Raw genomic sequence first — 18,417 nt, 5'->3', positions numbered from 1 at the left:
CTTTAGTATCACTACACCTATAATCAGTGAGATGTGATTATCATTCAACAAACACACCAGTCTTAGTACATTATTATTGTCCCTAAATATTAATACTCAATTAGAGACCTTCAGGAATATTGTAATCTCATTTATAAGTCACTTATTCAGGGGTGCAGTAAATCATTGTAGAACAGACTCGTTAATAATAACAAGTGCCCTGTAAAAGGATATTGATTATCATTTGGAGGTAGGTGCGAGTGTTAAACTCTTGTCGTGACATCTTGAGTGGCAGAAGCGATTTGAGTGTTATAAATACTAGCATAAATCCCGTGCGATGCACGGGTTCCTATTAATATTTTAAATTTTTATTTATCCAGTTATATTATATTTTTAAAATATCTATATAAATATATAATGATTATAAATTTATAATAAAAATAATAGAATAACATGTGGTCGTAATTTAGTAGAATAAATAGACTATTTCTAGTAGTTTAACAATTTAGTAGTTTGGCAGATATATAACACTATTATTTATATCTTTTAATAATAGGATAAGTTGTATTTGTAGTTTAGTAGGACAAGTATACTATATTTAGTAGTAATTTGATAATTTAGTAGTTTATTAGATATATAACACTATTTATCTATTTTTGTAATAATCAAAATTAGGGAATTATTGTTGAACCAAACCGTTGAACCAAATTATCTCTATTTCGGCTATTATAATATAGTATAGATTCATGTACAAGCAAATAGATTAGCTCATACACTCTAAATTTTAACTACCATGTTTATCTGGAAATGTAAACGAATTCTATGCTCCATGTTGGAGATGTTTAAGATGTGATTCTCCAAGTTTTTTAATGAAATTTTAAATTCTCAAAGAAAAAAAATAGTGGGCTGAAAGGAAACGTACCCAACGGACTAGCTTTCTACAAACAAGGACATCCTACAAATTTACCAAACAGGCCTGCAAAGGCCAGCAAAAGTGAAAACGGGTTATGGCCCAATTAAAGTTCATTTAAATGAAAACGAAACAGCGCTTCGTACTCCACTGGTGCTTATTCCGGCGACCCCAGATTTACATTCTAATTACTTTCTCCGATCAACTCAATCATGCAACAGGTTGGTATCTTAATCCCCCCAGTTTTAGTTTTGCCCTAATTTTATGCTTTTACTTTTAATGTTTATTTATGTTGGTTTAATTATTAATTATTATTGGGGGTGGAAATTGCAAAGGGAGGAGGAAGTTCAGATACGGAGGTAACTTGGGAAGATCAGCAGAACATTAATAAATTTGGTAGATTGAACAATCGTCTTCATGACCTTTTAGATGAAATTAAGATTGCTAAGGTCCTCTCTCTCTCCCTCTCTCCCTCCCTCTCTCTCTATATGTTATATTGTATTATGTGTATGCTCAAATTCTATCTTTGTTGTACTCGTTTTGTTAATCTGATACTTTTGTGTTGTTTTTGCTTGCACAAATGTTTAATTTGTCTATAGTTCTGGAGAATTAGATGATTGTTTGAGCTTGTCCTCACTTTTGTTTGCTAACTTATATCATGTTTTTAAAGTGAGTTGAGAAACTGGGACTTTGTTAGGGTTTGACCTTATATCTTGAAGGTCGTTCTGTCCCCTCCTATCTTACTTATATGCTTTTCTTTATAGTTTTTTATTGTGTATATTATACTTACGAATTTGAGTGTTGATAAAATGTGTTACGTGCATTGAGGATTGGAATCAGATGAGGTTCTACCTTTTGATATTTTCGTACTCATTTTGCGAAATTGATCTTTTTGTGTTATTTTTGGCACAAATGTACGGTTTGTTTTTAGTGTTTGCAAATGGAAAATGATAGCTTAAGCTTTTCGTCTTTTTTATGTGACAACTTATATCCTGTTGCATGTGAGTTAAGAAAGTTTAGGGTTTGACGTTAAGTGGGCTGCCTAAATTTGTTTTTCAAAGCCTTTAGCCGGTTAAAATTGAGTGAACAATACATATACTCAAACACATGGTTGTCACGTCAATGAGTCGTCGACGGAGGTCCAACTAGTTGGTCGACAAATTAATTATAATTTAATTAAATAATAAATTTCTTATAAACGTGGTTTCCTACCACGGCAAACGTATGACATTCCCATACTCATATGTATATCAATTACAAAGTATATATGTTGATTACAAACATATATTTTTCCCCTTCCTCGTACACACACAATTACGACAACTATACAAATATATTACAAACATACCTTTTTACCGTTCCTCACATACACAATTACGCTGACTATATAAATATGTAAACAATTAGTAATACATGTATATTCATGTATACATACATCAACACACACACACGAAAGATATATAAGGTGAGATTAGCATGTTGATTGTTGCCGAAGTTTAGTAGGTTTGTAGTTTTTTTTTCATTTTGACTGGATTTTGCTAAAAAAAAATCTGATGACTTATAGTTGCTTAAAGTGAAAATTTAAAGTCAAAATTTTTAGTTTGGTTAAATTATTATGTTTTATAACTTAAGAGTTATTAAAAATATAAATAATTTATATGAGTTGTACATTCAGATGATAACGTTAGCTTTTGTCAAATAAAAGAACGAGAAAAAATAAGTTAGTTGAAAAAAGTACCTCTTGTCAACTTTTGGCTTTAAGCTGTTGTTAAACAAAGTCATCAGATTATGATATTGGCTATAATAAAATTTGTTATATCTTATAAAATTTATAGTTATATTATATATTATGATATTGGATTTATTACTATATTTTTATAAATATGCAATTGTATGATAAAATAATTAATAAAATTGGTTAATAAGAAATAATATTTTTTATACTTAATATTTTATAAGCTAAAATATCAAATAGAAAAATAAAAAAATTAGTCATATGTATTAAATATAATATAAATATAATGTATGTATATATGGTCATATGTTTAGATATGGTACAAAGCTGACGTGGATGTAACCCAAACATTTTAGCTAATGATTTCAGGATCAACAAATATAGAAGATGAGATAGATGATATCTATAATTATTGCTAGCAGGTCTCACCATTGGAGACACATAATTTTTACTAATATGTATATAAGAGTGACGCGTAGACATTTTAGCTAACAGGTGACCACCGTCGGAGATGCTCTTACACAAACATACATTGTTTAACTTAAAAGTCAAAAATCACTTAAAGCAACGGCTTTAATCCGCAGCCAAGCAGCCTCTTAGTGGTTGTAGCCATATGAGCTAAATTTTGTTGTTGAGATAGACCGAATAGCACCCATATACCCGATCACACTTGTTATTATATCTAAGTAGCTTCTCTAACTAGACAGTTTCATGAGTACTTTCACTCTATGTTACCCGGACTCGGGTATGGGTGTCGGACACGGGTTCGTATCCAAATGTCGGACTCGGCAATATTCTGAAAAATTTACATGTTTTTGGCCTAAAATAAGTGTCCAATTGTCCATACTCATGTCCGAGTGTCGAGTGTCCGACACGGGTACTCGAAACAAAATGAAGAGTCTGGGTAATTAAGCTTTCACTTGCTATGGCTTTCAATATGAGTTCGTAAAATTATAGACCACCATTTCCAGGGTTGGTGAAGTTGGTTCCACTTCAGAAATGAGAGCAGATACAGTTAACCTCAATAAATTAATACTCTTGGGACCAGATAATTGTTATCATTTTTTAACATGTATATGTGTGTTCATGCGAAAACTTCTAATTATCTTTTCTTCGGTGAAGTTGAGCAACTATTACGTATCTTTCCCCTTCTTTTACCTGGATTCTTTAACTAGTGTAATACTATTAGCTGTAATTCAGAAGTGCATATAATAGTCTGTGCATATCTAGTGATTTTTTGGCATCAAACAAGGTTCAAGTGGTGCATGGTAATATTTAGTAGTGAATATGTAATATGTAAATATTATTTCACATTGTTGATAGTCAGTATATTGCATAAACGAGTACTTGTAATGTGTACTTGTTGAATTAGAAATTCGACTGCATGCATTCCCAGAATCCCAGTGGTTATTGATGCCCTTCAAATACTGTCAAGTGAAAATCCTCTCTATTTTGTGTTCTTCATCTCATGTGTCAAAAATGAAACGACGTATAAAAAATACTTTTTAGGACATAAAGTTTCTGGCTTATCAAACCCTTTTCTGGCTGTTGGGATGTGAAATGATGAGTGTAGTGGGAGTAACAGAGTAAGCTGAGTAAACATTCGACCTAACCCTGGAGCAAGTTATTAACCTGTTGGCGATTTTTTTCGTGTCTGACATTAGTCAAAGCTAATATTATAAAAACCCACCATTCGTGTCTGACGTTAGTCTGACATTAGGAATATCCTATTATGAAATATAAGGATCTTACTTTATGCCGGGTAATATGAAGTGTCATTCCTGGTAACAGCTGTAAAGTTAATTGCCTATACAATGAATTCTCTTATTTACGACTACGTATATTGTTATTGTTAAGTGTTACAGCATATATGTCACTGGAAGTTATTGCTTTACAATGTTGCTCCAAATTATCCCATTTACTGGATGCCTTTTGAAGGATTCATCTTATTTCCACTTGTTGGCAAAGTTATTGAAAGATTGCCCTAAATGCTTTACCTCAACGAAGAGTGTGCAGGTAGATGAGCTAAATTTGGAATTCTTAACTTTTTTTTCAAAAACAGGAAACTAACGAAAATCTCGAGGATGCAAGCAATGAGCTGATTCTTACTGACGAGGAAGTGGTGCGTTTCCAAATTGGAGAGGTTTTTGCGCACGTGTCGAAGGATGAAGTCGAGACTCGAATTGATCAGATGAAAGAATTGACTGACAAGGGATTGGAGAAGCTGGAGGAAGAGAAACAATTGATTACTGCACAAATGGCTAAATTAAAGAAGATTTTGTATGGAAAGTTTAAGGATTCTATAAATCTCGAGGAGGATTAGTTCTTAAGTTTTCATGCACCGTGCTACTTAAAACGTTCACAAATGTTGTAAAATCATCCTTATGAATTAGTGATGGACCGTTATATTTGTGTTGACGCCAACTGTGAAATTAGTCATGCTACTTTCTCTACGAAGTTCTGTTCTTTCTTATGTTTTGATACTATTTTAATGCTTTTGCATTGCAACGTTCTTGGATTTCAAGATATAGGTCTACTTTGACATCTCTGTCTTGCTAATGTTACTTTAAGAAGTGTCTACGGTGTCTACAGAATGCACCATCAAAAGTTTGGACTGTTCTCACATAAATTGCTATAGGTTTTTGGTCATGTTTTTTTTAATGTTATTCGGTGAAAAATTACACATACTTCGTACTTGGTTATAATTGAATGTGTAATTCCGTCAAGGAGATCATAATGTGATTTAGCTTGACAAGAAAACTATGGGTGCCAGTTATTTATCTGTCCCTATTAATTGAAAGCGTCAGGGAGTGCCCTTTCATTCAGGTTGTGTAATAGGGAGGTGTAAGGCATTTGGCACTCAGGTTGCAGTCTCTCAGGTTACATCTTACTCTTTTTCTTTAGCTGTTTATACTTTGCTTCCACGGAAACGCCTACCTTTTGTTATGACACATGATATTGCATTGAATAGTAGAAACAGTAATGGTGGCAACATATTGAACATCACTGTGCATAATGTGCAGCAGAAATAATTGGATAATTTAATAGCAACTTCTGATTTTTTTTAATTAAAGGACTCACACACCCACACCTTGGCTTCACAGTGTTCCAACAAGCCAATGTTCCAATCCTCTCTTCCACAACATCCCATGCCAGGAAGCGGGGGAGACGCTAATTAAGTGGTCATCTGCACTTTTGAAGGATATTGCACATGAAATTTATTGCCTCATAACTGAAATTATTGAAGCAAACAAGACAATTACAACAAAATAAGCAGTCAGTAGTTTGACACGCATTGCAAACTCAACACTACATAACATCGCCCCAACCCCCTTAAAAGTTGCAGCTCAAAATATCCAAGGGCCAAAATGCTTCATGCAAGTAAGCTGAGACTCAGTGAGGTGCAAAAGGCGAAATGATAACCAACTGGGGAGATTGTACAACCATTAACACAAATGACAGACCCATGATAACCAATTACTGAGATTACTTTGTACAAATATATATTGCATAAAAACAAGCAATACTAAGGCCAAGGATCCACCCTCAATCTCCCAGCTAACTGTAATAGATGCAAAAAAACGGACAAGAGGTACCAGACAATTTATGTGACCAATATAACTAAGCGCCATGTGCTCTGGTTAGCATCAGTTGTTATTACATCATCTTAATTGCACTAAGAAATAAACCAAAACATTGCATATGCATGTAGTTATCATTTTGTCTACAGAACAATAGTAAATCAACAATTCAATCAAAAGACATTCAAATCATATAACTTCTAAACTCGCTTCTCCTACAAAGAAATAATGCTGTAATTACAATTTCAAAGATAAAGCTAAGCTGTAAGGTGTTTAATAACATCCAAGTGTAACAGTATACATGGAAAATAAACTAAATACACAATCACAATGTAAAATGGTGAAACTATAACACGACTGATCACCTCAGTCCTCCGCCACTGCCACAAAATATGTGATAAACCTTCCCTAGCCTACTAATTAAGCAACGGTACTTTGTGGACAACTGGCAGTAACTTACCTCTTCAGAGAAAAACAGACAGGAATAGGCAAATATCTAATATCAGAAAACTGCCAAAACAGATAACCTTCCCATCCACTTATCCAATGCAGCAGAAGAAATTCAAAATGCAACTCCAACTAACTATAGCATGACACTGAAAACCTTAAAATTTCCTAGTTAAACAAACCAGTAGCAACTAAAGCTAACATTCGCCGGAAAATACCCACGATAACTAAAATGACTTCGTACCCTGAGTGCAATTTACTCCACATTATACACCGATATGACTGAAAAAGCAGGCAACTGCAACACTGAAACAACACTTACAGAAACTAACTCAAAGAGAAAACTGCAATTCCTCAGTTAAACAAACCAGTAAACAAAAGCCAGCATTTCCTCAAAAATACCCGTCACAACTGCAATAACTTCATAACAAAACCCGCAACTCATCCTACAGGCCTATAGTAGTTCATCAAAACAACAGCAAGAGCAACCAACTCCAAGATAACCCAGGTTCTAACATCTAAAGCCAACATTTTCCAGAAAACACCCATCATAATTAAAAATGACTTGATACCCAAATTGGAACAAACCCAATCCATCAACACAACGAAAGTAAAACCCCTAAAAGAGACTTAAAAAAGTAACTCAACTAAACCTATGTTCCTCATTTAGATGACAATCACACTCCACAATCATCAAAAATTAGAACCAATAGAGTAACCGGAACGCATTCCATCCCCACTAACAACCGAAATCAACCCACCTTCCGCAGCCTCCTCCTGACTCAAAAACAAATCATCCGTACTCCTAAAAACCCCATGTAACCCAACAACCACCACTCCAACACACAACCCAACCAACACATTAGTCCCCACATGAGTAAACACTAAAGCCACAACAGTAACCAAACTCAACCCAATAAACACAACCCGATCATCTAAACTCCGACCCATAATCACAACCGAATCGTTTCTAAGAAAATAAAGAGCCAACCAAGCAACAAACACAATCAAGAACACAATCATCGAAACAGGGTGATATAAAATACTTAAAAACAGTATACTTAAAAGTACCATGGCGTAATTGACTCGAAAGTAGCTGACATTGCGTCTGAGTGACGTCATTGCGTCGGAGTAGTGGTGGGGAAGAGTTAGGGAAGATGGGTCAAAGAAGTGGCGCCAGGGGCGGCGCGTGGAGAACATGGAGTGGGCGCGTGAGATGAGATTTGGGTGGGGAGTTGAAGTGGTGGGGATGGAGGAGTAAGTGGAGGGGGGTTGGAGAGACATTGAGAGGGATGTTGGAGATGGTGATGCACAAGGGTTTGTTTCTTGTGTGTGTAAAAGTGTGTGTGTTTTTTTCCAGTGAAATAGATTTGATGATGTAGCGGTGAATAGTTATTGACAGCCTTCAAGGGTAATTCACGGCTTTACAGTTACGTTCATACGTCGGTCACTCGGTATTCAATTTTTGTTCACATAAATACATTTTGTAGTACTGATCAATAATCAAATAAACATGAAAATGTAATATTTTATATCAAATAAACATGAAAATTAAATGACTTAGGATGATGGAGACAATTTTACAATTCCACTTGGTTAAAATTGTATTGTTAACATTGAAAATTGCCTATATTATATCATTTTAATTGACTAAATTTGATTTTTCTTCATATATATATATATATATATATATAATATTTTTTTAACGTTATGTTTTAAAATTATGCTAAGACCCTCTCCAATGATATTTGCTAATATGATTGGCTAAAATCGTGCAAAATGTAAGATTTGATGAACATGTAACGTGATTTATTCCGGTGGATTTGACTATATCAATTGTCTATATTTTAGAAATAATATGTTATTATTATTTAAAATTATTATATATAGAATGTATTATTTTTTATGATAATAAATGATGTGGAATATCATTACATCTCTATATTGATTCGACAAATATAGCCAACACGAAAAAGTTGTCTTAAATTATAGACAAGGATTTTGTACCGGTCGAGTGATGAATTTTTTATATATTCTCCATGATGTTCCAATAATATTATTAGACTCTAATTTTAGGAGATTGTCTTTTTGCTATAATTTGTCAACCCCTTCAAATGAGATTGTTGTCTTTTATTTATACTAAGCCCCAAATGGGCTTTTTTCTTACAAAATGGGCCTTCTTGGGCTTTACATAATGTATTACAATTATTCTAACTATAATTCCTTTGGGCCGTCTTGTCCTGGTCCAACATTTGTCCCCCTCCTTATTTTGCGCAATATCTTTATATTTGCGTTTTCCTGCTTTTTCGCTCTTGCGTTTTCAATTTCGAGATTTTTGTTTTGATACCTGAATAAAGTTAGTGGCCAGATAGGATAATAAAATGAAGGGAAATAATAGAGAAAAAACGAATAAACAACACAAAAGAGGAATAAGAAATAACTGTAAATTCGAGATAAGAGTCAACTGTGTGTGCCTGAAAAAAGAAAAGAATTAAACGCAATGTTTTCTTGTCTTGTTGCTGTTCTCTTTCTCTCTCTCCTCTTTCCCCTCTTTTTTTTGAGACATATATGTCCGTTCATGTGCGTTTTTGAATTTGTTTTCTCAGGTTTCTTTGCAGATTGGCGGGCTAACCTCTTCGGCTTCCTCCCAGGATACCTAAAAGGCGTTTATTGTACGGCCTTGGTTCACATTGTAAGTTATCCTCTCTCTCTCCCCTCTTTTTCCTTTTTTATCTGCGGGTCAGTCGTGTCTGTCTATAGTTTACCAATTTAGAATGGCCGACTTTCCTTCATCGTCGTCATCGCATAGTGCCTCCAATCGAGACCCCGGGAAGCGACCATTAGAGGAGGGTGATGAAGAGTCTGTTTTAAACTTGGATAATCTAGAGATTCCGGATCTAGGTCAGTGTGGACCTTTTGATTTTTTAGGGAGCGATGAGTTTTTGAAGGGGATGCCTATCGGACCTTTGCCTTCTCCTCCCCTAAGCCCTCGTACCCTGGAATTCAGAAACAGAACGGTCGATGAAAGTCTTCGGTTAGGTAGGATCGAATTTGAGAGCAAACCTAGTTTAAATTATCTTAGTTACTGTTAGGTCCCAATGTGTTTGTAGAAGGGGGGGTTGAATACAAACAGTACCGAATAATCGAATTAAATGCGGAATAAAAAATGTGAAACAAAATTCAAGTTAAATAAAAATATTATTAAACTTGAAAGGTGTTACAACAACTGTATCGATTACAAGGAATTAATCTCAAATTAATTATCACAAATTTAGAATAAATTCGACATAAACTTTTTCTATTTTTGCAATAATTAGAATCAAATGCTAAACGCGATTTGAGATTAAGTTCTAGGGATTTTGATCCGCTAGATTGTTACACAAGAACAAGAGAATGATTTCTAGTTGATTGGATTTAACTTTACAAGCTAGAAATTATGATCTTGAAGTTTGCAGATGAAGGATGAAATATTTTGCTTCTTTTTCTTTTCTGCTGTGTTCTTGTTTTGACTTGTGTTCTGTGTGTATTATTGTCTTCTGCTTCTTCTTTTCTTTTTAAATCAATCAACAGACTCTCATTGAACTGGCAAGACAATTCTGAGCTCAGCAAGACAATCGGTAGGACTATTGATTGTACTAGCAAGACAATCTGATTGAACTACAATGACTTTCGGTATGACAATCAGTTGAACTAGCAAGACAATCTCCTTCCCAGTAGAACTTTCGGTATGACTATTGAAATGACAATCGGTATGACAATCCAGATTGTCATGCTAGTTCATTTTCAATTGTCTTGCTGATTTAAGACTGTTTTTAATCCAATTAAACTTCTGAAAATTCTTACTATTAATTCTGAATTAATTAATCAATTAATTCAATTAATCAATAAATTAATCTTTGCAGATATAATTTATTTTCTTAATTAAATTATATGACTTAATTAATTAATAGAGAATTAATACTAATCTTGAGTAGCAACCATTCTTCTGAAAATCTTCTGATAATCACAGTCAATTATGAATCAATTCCACCACTTCAATGTTGACACTCGATGTACTGTCTGGTTCATGAGTGACTAACTTCCGTGACGTTTCTTCATGTCTTGACTTTGATACTTGATTTTCTTCAGATTAAATCCCCGTAATTATCTGATACCCTGACGAGATCTCTGTCACTTGATTAAATCCACAACCTTGATTTATATCACTGAGGCTTGATCAATTTCTTGAACTTCTTCCAGTGAATTAATTCCTCAAGTCTGTAGACGAACCTTGTTTTTGAATCCTTTGACAGATATTACTTTGCGAGATCTCTTTGACGGTAGATCCACTATTTACTTATTACATTCTTATTTGAGTTGAGTTAAATCCTCGAATATACAAATAGGCTATGACATATGCCTTACAATCTCCCCCTATTTGTTTGTTAGACAATAACACACAAATACCTAGAGGATAACTCAACTAACAAATAAGAAAAAGATATCAACAGAAATGCAAAGTAAATAGCAGAAAAGTTCTGGATAACATTTAACCTTTTCCAGATTCCAAATAGATGTTCCTCTAGACTGAATATATCTTCAAGTAGTTTCATCTTCATTTGTACAACCACATTTCCTGTTGAGAAGCGCATATATGTCTTGCTTCTCCCCCTATGAGAATCAACTGATTAAAGAAGATCACCTTCGTTTACCACCTCTCCCGTACAATAGGATCCGCAGATAAAAACCAATGGTACTCCCCTAACAGCTTCTTCCCTTACTAGAAAATCACCTTGTGTTTACCACCTCACCCGTACAATAGGATCCGTAGTTACAAACAACAATGGTGTGGTGTAGTGTACATATATAGGATCTTTTTCTTCCTCCCTGCTATTTCTCCCCCTTAGTTGAGGAATCCTCCAAACTATTTCTTAAGCTTTTATCTCCCCCTTAGAGAAGGAATGTATGCCGTTGTCTGAAGGAGTTCTCATATTTCACTTGGTTGTAAAAGAAATAACAAGTAATTTCTCTTTCTTCCTCACTGTGAGTGTGTTATTCTGTTTAGTGTACCTCACATGTATTTCACTCTTCTCTCCACTCGTGTTTGCACTCATTCTCACAAGTGTATCACTCTTCTCTCATAGCTCCATAATCCAGCTGTACCTGCAAGGAAAATCACCTTAGCCATCCTTAAGGACGTCACAGGTGGTGCAATGGGAGTTCACAAATCTCCATCCTTGTTAAACTCGTCAGATGAATCTGAGTCATAATCTACAAGTTGCTAGTTTCCCTTTTAGGGTTCCAGATTTGAATTCTGGGAAGGTAAACAATGATCCAACGAATTTAGCATAAAGATCAAAGTTCCCTTCTAATGTCTGTGAAGACATTTCCTTGTGACTCATCAGGTAATATCTGAATCATTGTCAACAAGTTGCCGATCTGCACCTATGTCAGATCCACTATCCGTAGATGCATCCAGGGGATTTAAGCCTGGGGAGTTAGACACTGACCACTGACATATGGCTTTTTGATCAGTATCCTCTCCTAATACCTGTAAAGGAAATTGGTCCATTAACGAACCTTGAACAATCGAATCTGACCTTAAAATGGTCGAAACTCTTGTTTCCGTCAACTCATCCTTTGTGTGTGTAACATTTCCTTGTGCATCAAGAATTGTTTATATTTGAGGTGGTGACACTACATCGGATACCCTGGCCGACAGGCAAATTTTAATAGATGCACCCTGTTGAGAGAATGAATCTAGTAACTGTTTTTTTGTGCCTTTTCAGCCATTACATCTTTTTGAGAAGATGTATGGGGGCTAGCAGTTGTCTCGGTTTAAATACTACTCATCTACGTAGGAGACAGAGCTACTGGGTTGACTTCAGAACCTTCCTTATGTGGCGCACTAAGGCACTATCTCCCTCACGCTCACTCATACTTCTTTTTAGTGGTAAGAGAGTGTTGGTTGGTTCTGTTTCTGTGTTTGTCTTTACAGTCTGGGATAGATGTTGTGGGTTTTCAACCTCATGACTGTCAATGAAAGAAAGCCATTGGAGACTGAACCTGTATCACAGAACATAGGGCAATATAGAGAGATAAAATGTACTTAAGATCTATAATGAATGAAAATTATACATTTAATCTTTTGAGAGAGATGATGTACAATAATGATTTCAAAGAATTTTACATGAAATAAGAAATCATTAATGCAGAAAGAAGTTTGATTTACTCCTAAAACTCACTGCACATATTAAACAATATGATTGTACCTAGTGATTAGAGAGTTATAAATATGACGATTGCTTAAATAGTACACTAGTTCATACCAACCTGAAGTGAGATTGTGAAGAAGAGATTGCATAGTCCAATAGATCTGTAACTGCAAAGTCCATGAAGTGAGGTGCATTGACTTCCTCTTTTGACTCACCAACCAGGAGTACACTTGTACACATCTTACTAGAGTCCAATTCCAAGTGTAATGTGCATCAGGTGCCCGATATGTCGTAATATTCTCAAGTCTCGTCACTGGAGCTATATGTTAGATACTGCTTCCTGATAATAACCTAGCACAATATACAAAATTTCGATAACATATCCAGCTTGTAAACAGCCATATCCCTCAGATAAACCTTTACTGTTATCTCCAAAGGTAACCAGTGGGCAGCTTTCTCAACCACATTTGATAGCAGGGCTCTATCTCCGGTCATATGTCTTGATGATCCACTGTCAAGAATCCACACTACCGGTTACACCTGTTTAATGCCCTGCACTACAAATAGATTAGACCTTCTTCGGAACCCAAACTTGGTTGGGCCCGGCATACTTGTAGAACTGTCCTTTGTCATGCAAAACAACATTTTTAATTTTAATTGTCTCAACTTTCTCAATGACTGAACATTTGACCTTGTAAACAGCCTTAACAAATTTCTGTTTAAGCTTAGGCACAAATATCTCCTTTCTAGCCTTAGAAGGACTAGCAGTCCTAGACCTATCATGCTTCTTGTTATTCACATGCTGACGAGGAGTAGTCTTATCATTAGAAACATGCTTACCATTAAAATAAGCATACATCATATTAAAAGCACAAGACATACAATTAGAAACACCACATGCTTTATGAGAGTGATTAATAGCAGGCAATTTATGCATGGTAGACATGGCATTTTTGTTATCCAACTCATGTGTGTCTGAGTTAGTCTCAGTTGATTTCACAACTTTGACTGGAACTTTCGACACACTTGACTTGGAAACAACCTTCTCATTAGCATGATCTTCAGCACGTATTTCTTCCTGAATAACAGAAGAGGTCGCATCAAATGGTTCAGCAATTGATGGTTTATAGAGGGGTTCATCAACACCCTTAAGCACATGTGGTACTTCCCTCCCTTTAGCACAGACATGAGGAGGGGAGTTTATGCCTAATTATCCAATAGCAACATTGTAATCATAACCTATTCCAGATGTTTGATTAACAGCTTGCTTACTATAGAACTCTTTAGCCTTCGAACAAGAATTGAAGTAGGCTCTAACCTTAGTCTCAAGACAGGTGATCTTGTCTTTGAGAATAGTTTCGAGTTTTCTGTAACAGTCAACTCTATTCTCTAGAAAAGATACTTGTTCTTTTAATTTGTCTTGATTAATATGCACAAGTCTTAATTCATTGACCTCTTTCTCAAGGTCTTTGATCTGTAAACTTAACAGTTCATTATCACGACGTGCATTATCTAAGTTGCCTCCTAGATGATATACTAATTCAGCATCAGTATATTTTACCTCTTTTCTTGACGATGAAGTTTTTCCCTCAATAGCCATAAGAGCAAGATTCCCTTCTTCTTCATCTTCACTATCAGTATCATCCCAGCTTCTTCCCTTTGCCAGATAAGCCCTTTCAGAGTTACCCTTCTGATTGGAATCATAAGAGTTCTTCCTTACTTGCTTTGGCTTCCTGCATTCTGTGGCAAAGTGTCCCAACTCATTGCAGTTATAACATCTAATGGTGCTCCGATCAACCATCCCTGTTTTGTATCCACCTTTCTGGAATTTGTTGTAGTTAGACTTGTACTTAAGCTTGGGATTCCTCCTGAATCTGACATTGGAGAATCTCTTGACAATTTGGGCCATTGACTCATCTTCCAATTGCTCCAGCTCTTCCAAGGAATAAAAATCATCACTTGATTGATTTGTAGTAGGAGGATCATATTCTACTACTAACACATTTTCCTCAGCCTTGGAAAACTGTACCATTCTCTCCAACTGTTGAGATTGTTGTTGTTGTTGACCTTCAGCTACAAGAGCAGTAGATGTGCTAACCATTCTATCTTTCCCGTAGACTTCCTTTTGCTGAATCTGCTCCAACTCATAGGTTTTTAACACACCATAGAGTCTATCCAAAGAAATCTCACTCAGATCTCTAGCTTCTCTAATGGCAGTGCTTCTATGTTCAAGATGAGTTGGTAGTGTTAAAAGGAACTTTTTGTTGACCTCCCTGATTGAATAATATTTACCATTGATGTTCAGGTTGTTGATCAACGCATTGTACCTCTCAAACACTTCAGTAATTCCTTCTCCCGAATTTGATTTAAAATGTTCATATTCAGAGGTTAGGATCTCCAACATGTTCTCCCTAACTTCCTCCGTGCCTTCATTAATTACCTCAATAGTTTCCCACATGTGTTTAGAATTTTTACAGTTCATCACATGTCTGTTCATCAAGGGATCAAGGGAATCAATTAATATTAATTGAAGGCTGGCATCCAAGGAGGCTTCTTCCTTCTTAGCAAGAGTAAAATCTTCGGGCTCTTTTGGATAGGTTCTAGCTTTGGTAATCACCACATCATCTACTATCACCTCTGGTTCAATAACCATCGGAGTTTTTAGACCATTCTTTAACAATTTCAGATATTTGGGATTTGCAACTTGTAAAAATAATAGCATCTTCTTCTTCCACATGATATAATTTTCTTTATCAAATAGTGGAATTTTAACGGTTCCAACTTTTTGTGAAGTCATTATGAATTTTTGAATAAATAAAAATTCAAGGAGTTGAAAAATCACAAAAGTCTAGGATCTTGATTTATTCGTTAATCAGAAGGCTCTGATACCAATTGTTAGGTCCCAATGTGTTTGTAGAAGGGGGGGTTGAATACAAACAGTACCGAATAATCGAATTAAATGCGGAATAAAAAATGTGAAACAAAATTCAAGTTAAATAAAAATATTATTAAACTTGAAAGGTGTTACAACAACTATATCGATTACAAGGAATTAATCTCAAATTAATTATCACAAATTTAGAATAAATTTGACATGAACTTTTTCTATTTTTGCAATAATTAGAATCAAATGCTAAACGCGATTTGAGATTAAGTTCTAGGGATTTTGATCCGCTAGATTGTTACACAAGAACAAGAGAATGATTTCTAGTTGATTGGATTTAACTTTACAAGCTAGAAATTATGATCTTGAAGTTTGCAGATGAAGGATGAAATATTTTGCTTCTTTTTCTTTTCTGTTGTGTTCTTGTTTTGACTTGTGTTCTGTGTGTATTATTGTCTTCTACTTCTTCTTTTCTTTTTAAATCAATCAACAGACTCTCATTGAACTGGCAAGACAATTCTGAGCTCAGCAAGACAATCGATAGGACTATTGATTGTACTAGCAAGACAATCTGATTGAACTACAATGACTTTCGGTATGACAATCAGTTGAACTAGTAAGACAATCTCCTTTCAGTAGAACTTTCGGTATGACTATTGAAATGACTTGGCATGACAATCGGTATGACAATCCAGATTGTCATGCTAGTTCATTTTCAATTGTCTTGCTGATTTAAGACTGTTTTTAATCCAATTAAACTTCTAAAAATTCTTACTATTAATTCTGAATTAATTAATCAATTAATTCAATTAATCAATAAATTAATCTTTGCATATATAATTTATTTTCTTAATTAAATTATATGACTTAATTAATTAATAGAGAATTAATACTAATCTTGAGCAGCAACCATTCTTCTGAAAATCTTCTGATAATCACAGTCAATTATGAATCAATTCCACCACTTCAATGTTGACACTCGATGTACTGTCTGGTTCATGAGTGACTAACTTCCGTGACGTTTCTTCATGTCTTGACTTTGATACTTGATTTTCTTTAGATTAAATCCCCGTAATTATCTGATACCCTGACGAGATCTCTGTCACTTGATTAAATCCACAACCTTGATTTATATCACTGAGGCTTGATCAATTTCTTGAACTTCTTCCAGTGAATTAATTCCTCAAGTCTGTAGACGAACCTTGTTTCTGAATCATTTGACAAATATTACTTTGCGAGATCTCTTTGACGGTAGATCCACTATTTACTTATTACATTCTTATTTGAGTTGATTTAAATCCTCGAATATACAAATAGGCTATGACATATGCCTTACAGTTACTATATCACCGTCGACCCCCCCCCCCCCCGTGCTTAAGTTGGAGAGTTACATCGACCTATCTAACGGTTACCGGTATCGAGTGCCGACAGCAGATGAGAGGGTTTGGATGATGCCCAAGTTCGGGATGGATGGGGTTGCGATGATTATGTTTCAGTTTGGTCTTCATTTGCCGATGCATCCTTTCTTCCTGACGATGTATGAGGCTATCGGCTGTGGCCTAGGGCAGTTGACACCGAATTCCATTGCTCAGTTAAGTGGTTTTGTGGCGTTGTGCTGTGATAAGGGTCGATCGCCGACTCTGAAATTATTTTTCTCTATTTATGGTGTGCGGTACTATGGTGGTCAAGTATATTTCGACTCACGACAAAGGAGGATGAAGATTGTTAGTGTTAGATCATCGAACTCCGGTTACCACTCCCAATGGCTGTTCGTTGGAGGTCCTGATTTGGAATTTGTAAAGCCTTGCGGGAAAGTTAGTCAGGGCACGATTGATTATTTAAATAACTTGGAGAAGCATGCTACTGCTTATCTCGATGAGTTTCATGGGTCGAGGACGTGGTATACGCATTTAGATTTGAAGGACTGTGGTTTTTTAGAGATGCACGATTGTAAGGGGGATGTTTTATTTGTTATTGCCCTTATTTTGTTTATGTACTTAGTTTTTGTAGTTGTCATTGTTGACTCTTGTCTATCTATATTCGTATGTGTCTATATATAGGGTGACTGACTCATTGTTTTCTTCTTCTTTTTTTGTGTTGTAGTGGGAGGCGCTTCTCTGAGAAAGGTTTTAGACGGCGGGGTTCGAGGAGAGATGGATAAGGCCATGATGTTGTTGTTGCAACGTGCCTCGAGGAAGCCTTCTGATGTGGCTAGGCCTGGACCGTCGGGGGTCCCTCATTCGATTTCAATTGAGTTGCTCGATGATCAGGGGAACAAGGTGATGGAACACAATGAGAGGGTTGTGTCAGACCTCATCCTCCTGGAAGGTAACCCTCGAAAGCGGCTTCGGAAGGAAGATGATGAGGTACTTGTTGGTGGACGGGAGGCTGGTGTCGAGGTAGTGAACAAGACTGTGACCGTTGCTGGGAACAGGGTTTATATGGGGAACACTGTCGACCCTCGTTCTAAGAAAGAGGTGGTGAGGGTCGAGATTCAGCCTACGGAGCGATGGACTGGTGGATCCACCGTGCCCTTGAGGGCACTTAATCTTTTTAATCCACCTCGGGATTTAGTTGCATATGATGGTCGGAGGCGTTAGGATCTTGTTGACCGATGTAAAAGCCGGGCTGGACGAGTATGCACATTCACTTCTCTCTCTTTTCTATGTGCATATATTTTTGCCCTC

At 35.8% G+C, this 18,417-nt stretch overlaps 1 protein-coding gene across 1 annotated transcript; it reads left to right on the top strand.

Moving 5' to 3' along the window:
- Positions 1-955: 955 nt before the first annotated feature.
- LOC141668654 (putative prefoldin subunit 4) lies at positions 956-5,077 on the top strand. Its single transcript, XM_074475626.1, has 3 exons — positions 956-1,110; positions 1,225-1,338; positions 4,687-5,077. The coding sequence occupies exons 1-3, from the start codon at positions 1,102-1,104 to the stop codon at positions 4,945-4,947; spliced, it is 384 nt and encodes a 127-aa protein (XP_074331727.1). The 5' UTR covers positions 956-1,101; the 3' UTR covers positions 4,948-5,077.
- Positions 5,078-18,417: the final 13,340 nt, after the last annotated feature.

This window comes from Apium graveolens, chromosome 6 (assembly GCF_009905375.1).
Source record: "Apium graveolens cultivar Ventura chromosome 6, ASM990537v1, whole genome shotgun sequence".
Taxonomy (NCBI): Eukaryota; Viridiplantae; Streptophyta; class Magnoliopsida; order Apiales; family Apiaceae; genus Apium; species Apium graveolens.
This window is presented reverse-complemented; position numbering and strand designations above follow the sequence as displayed.

What these genes read in the sequence shown, in the direction of transcription:
- LOC141668654 (XM_074475626.1), top strand. An exon ending in ATGAAATTAAGATTGCTAAG is followed by an intron (nt 1,339 to 4,686) that starts GTCCTCTCTCTC and finishes TTTCAAAAACAG; the next exon opens with GAAACTAACGAAAATCTCGA.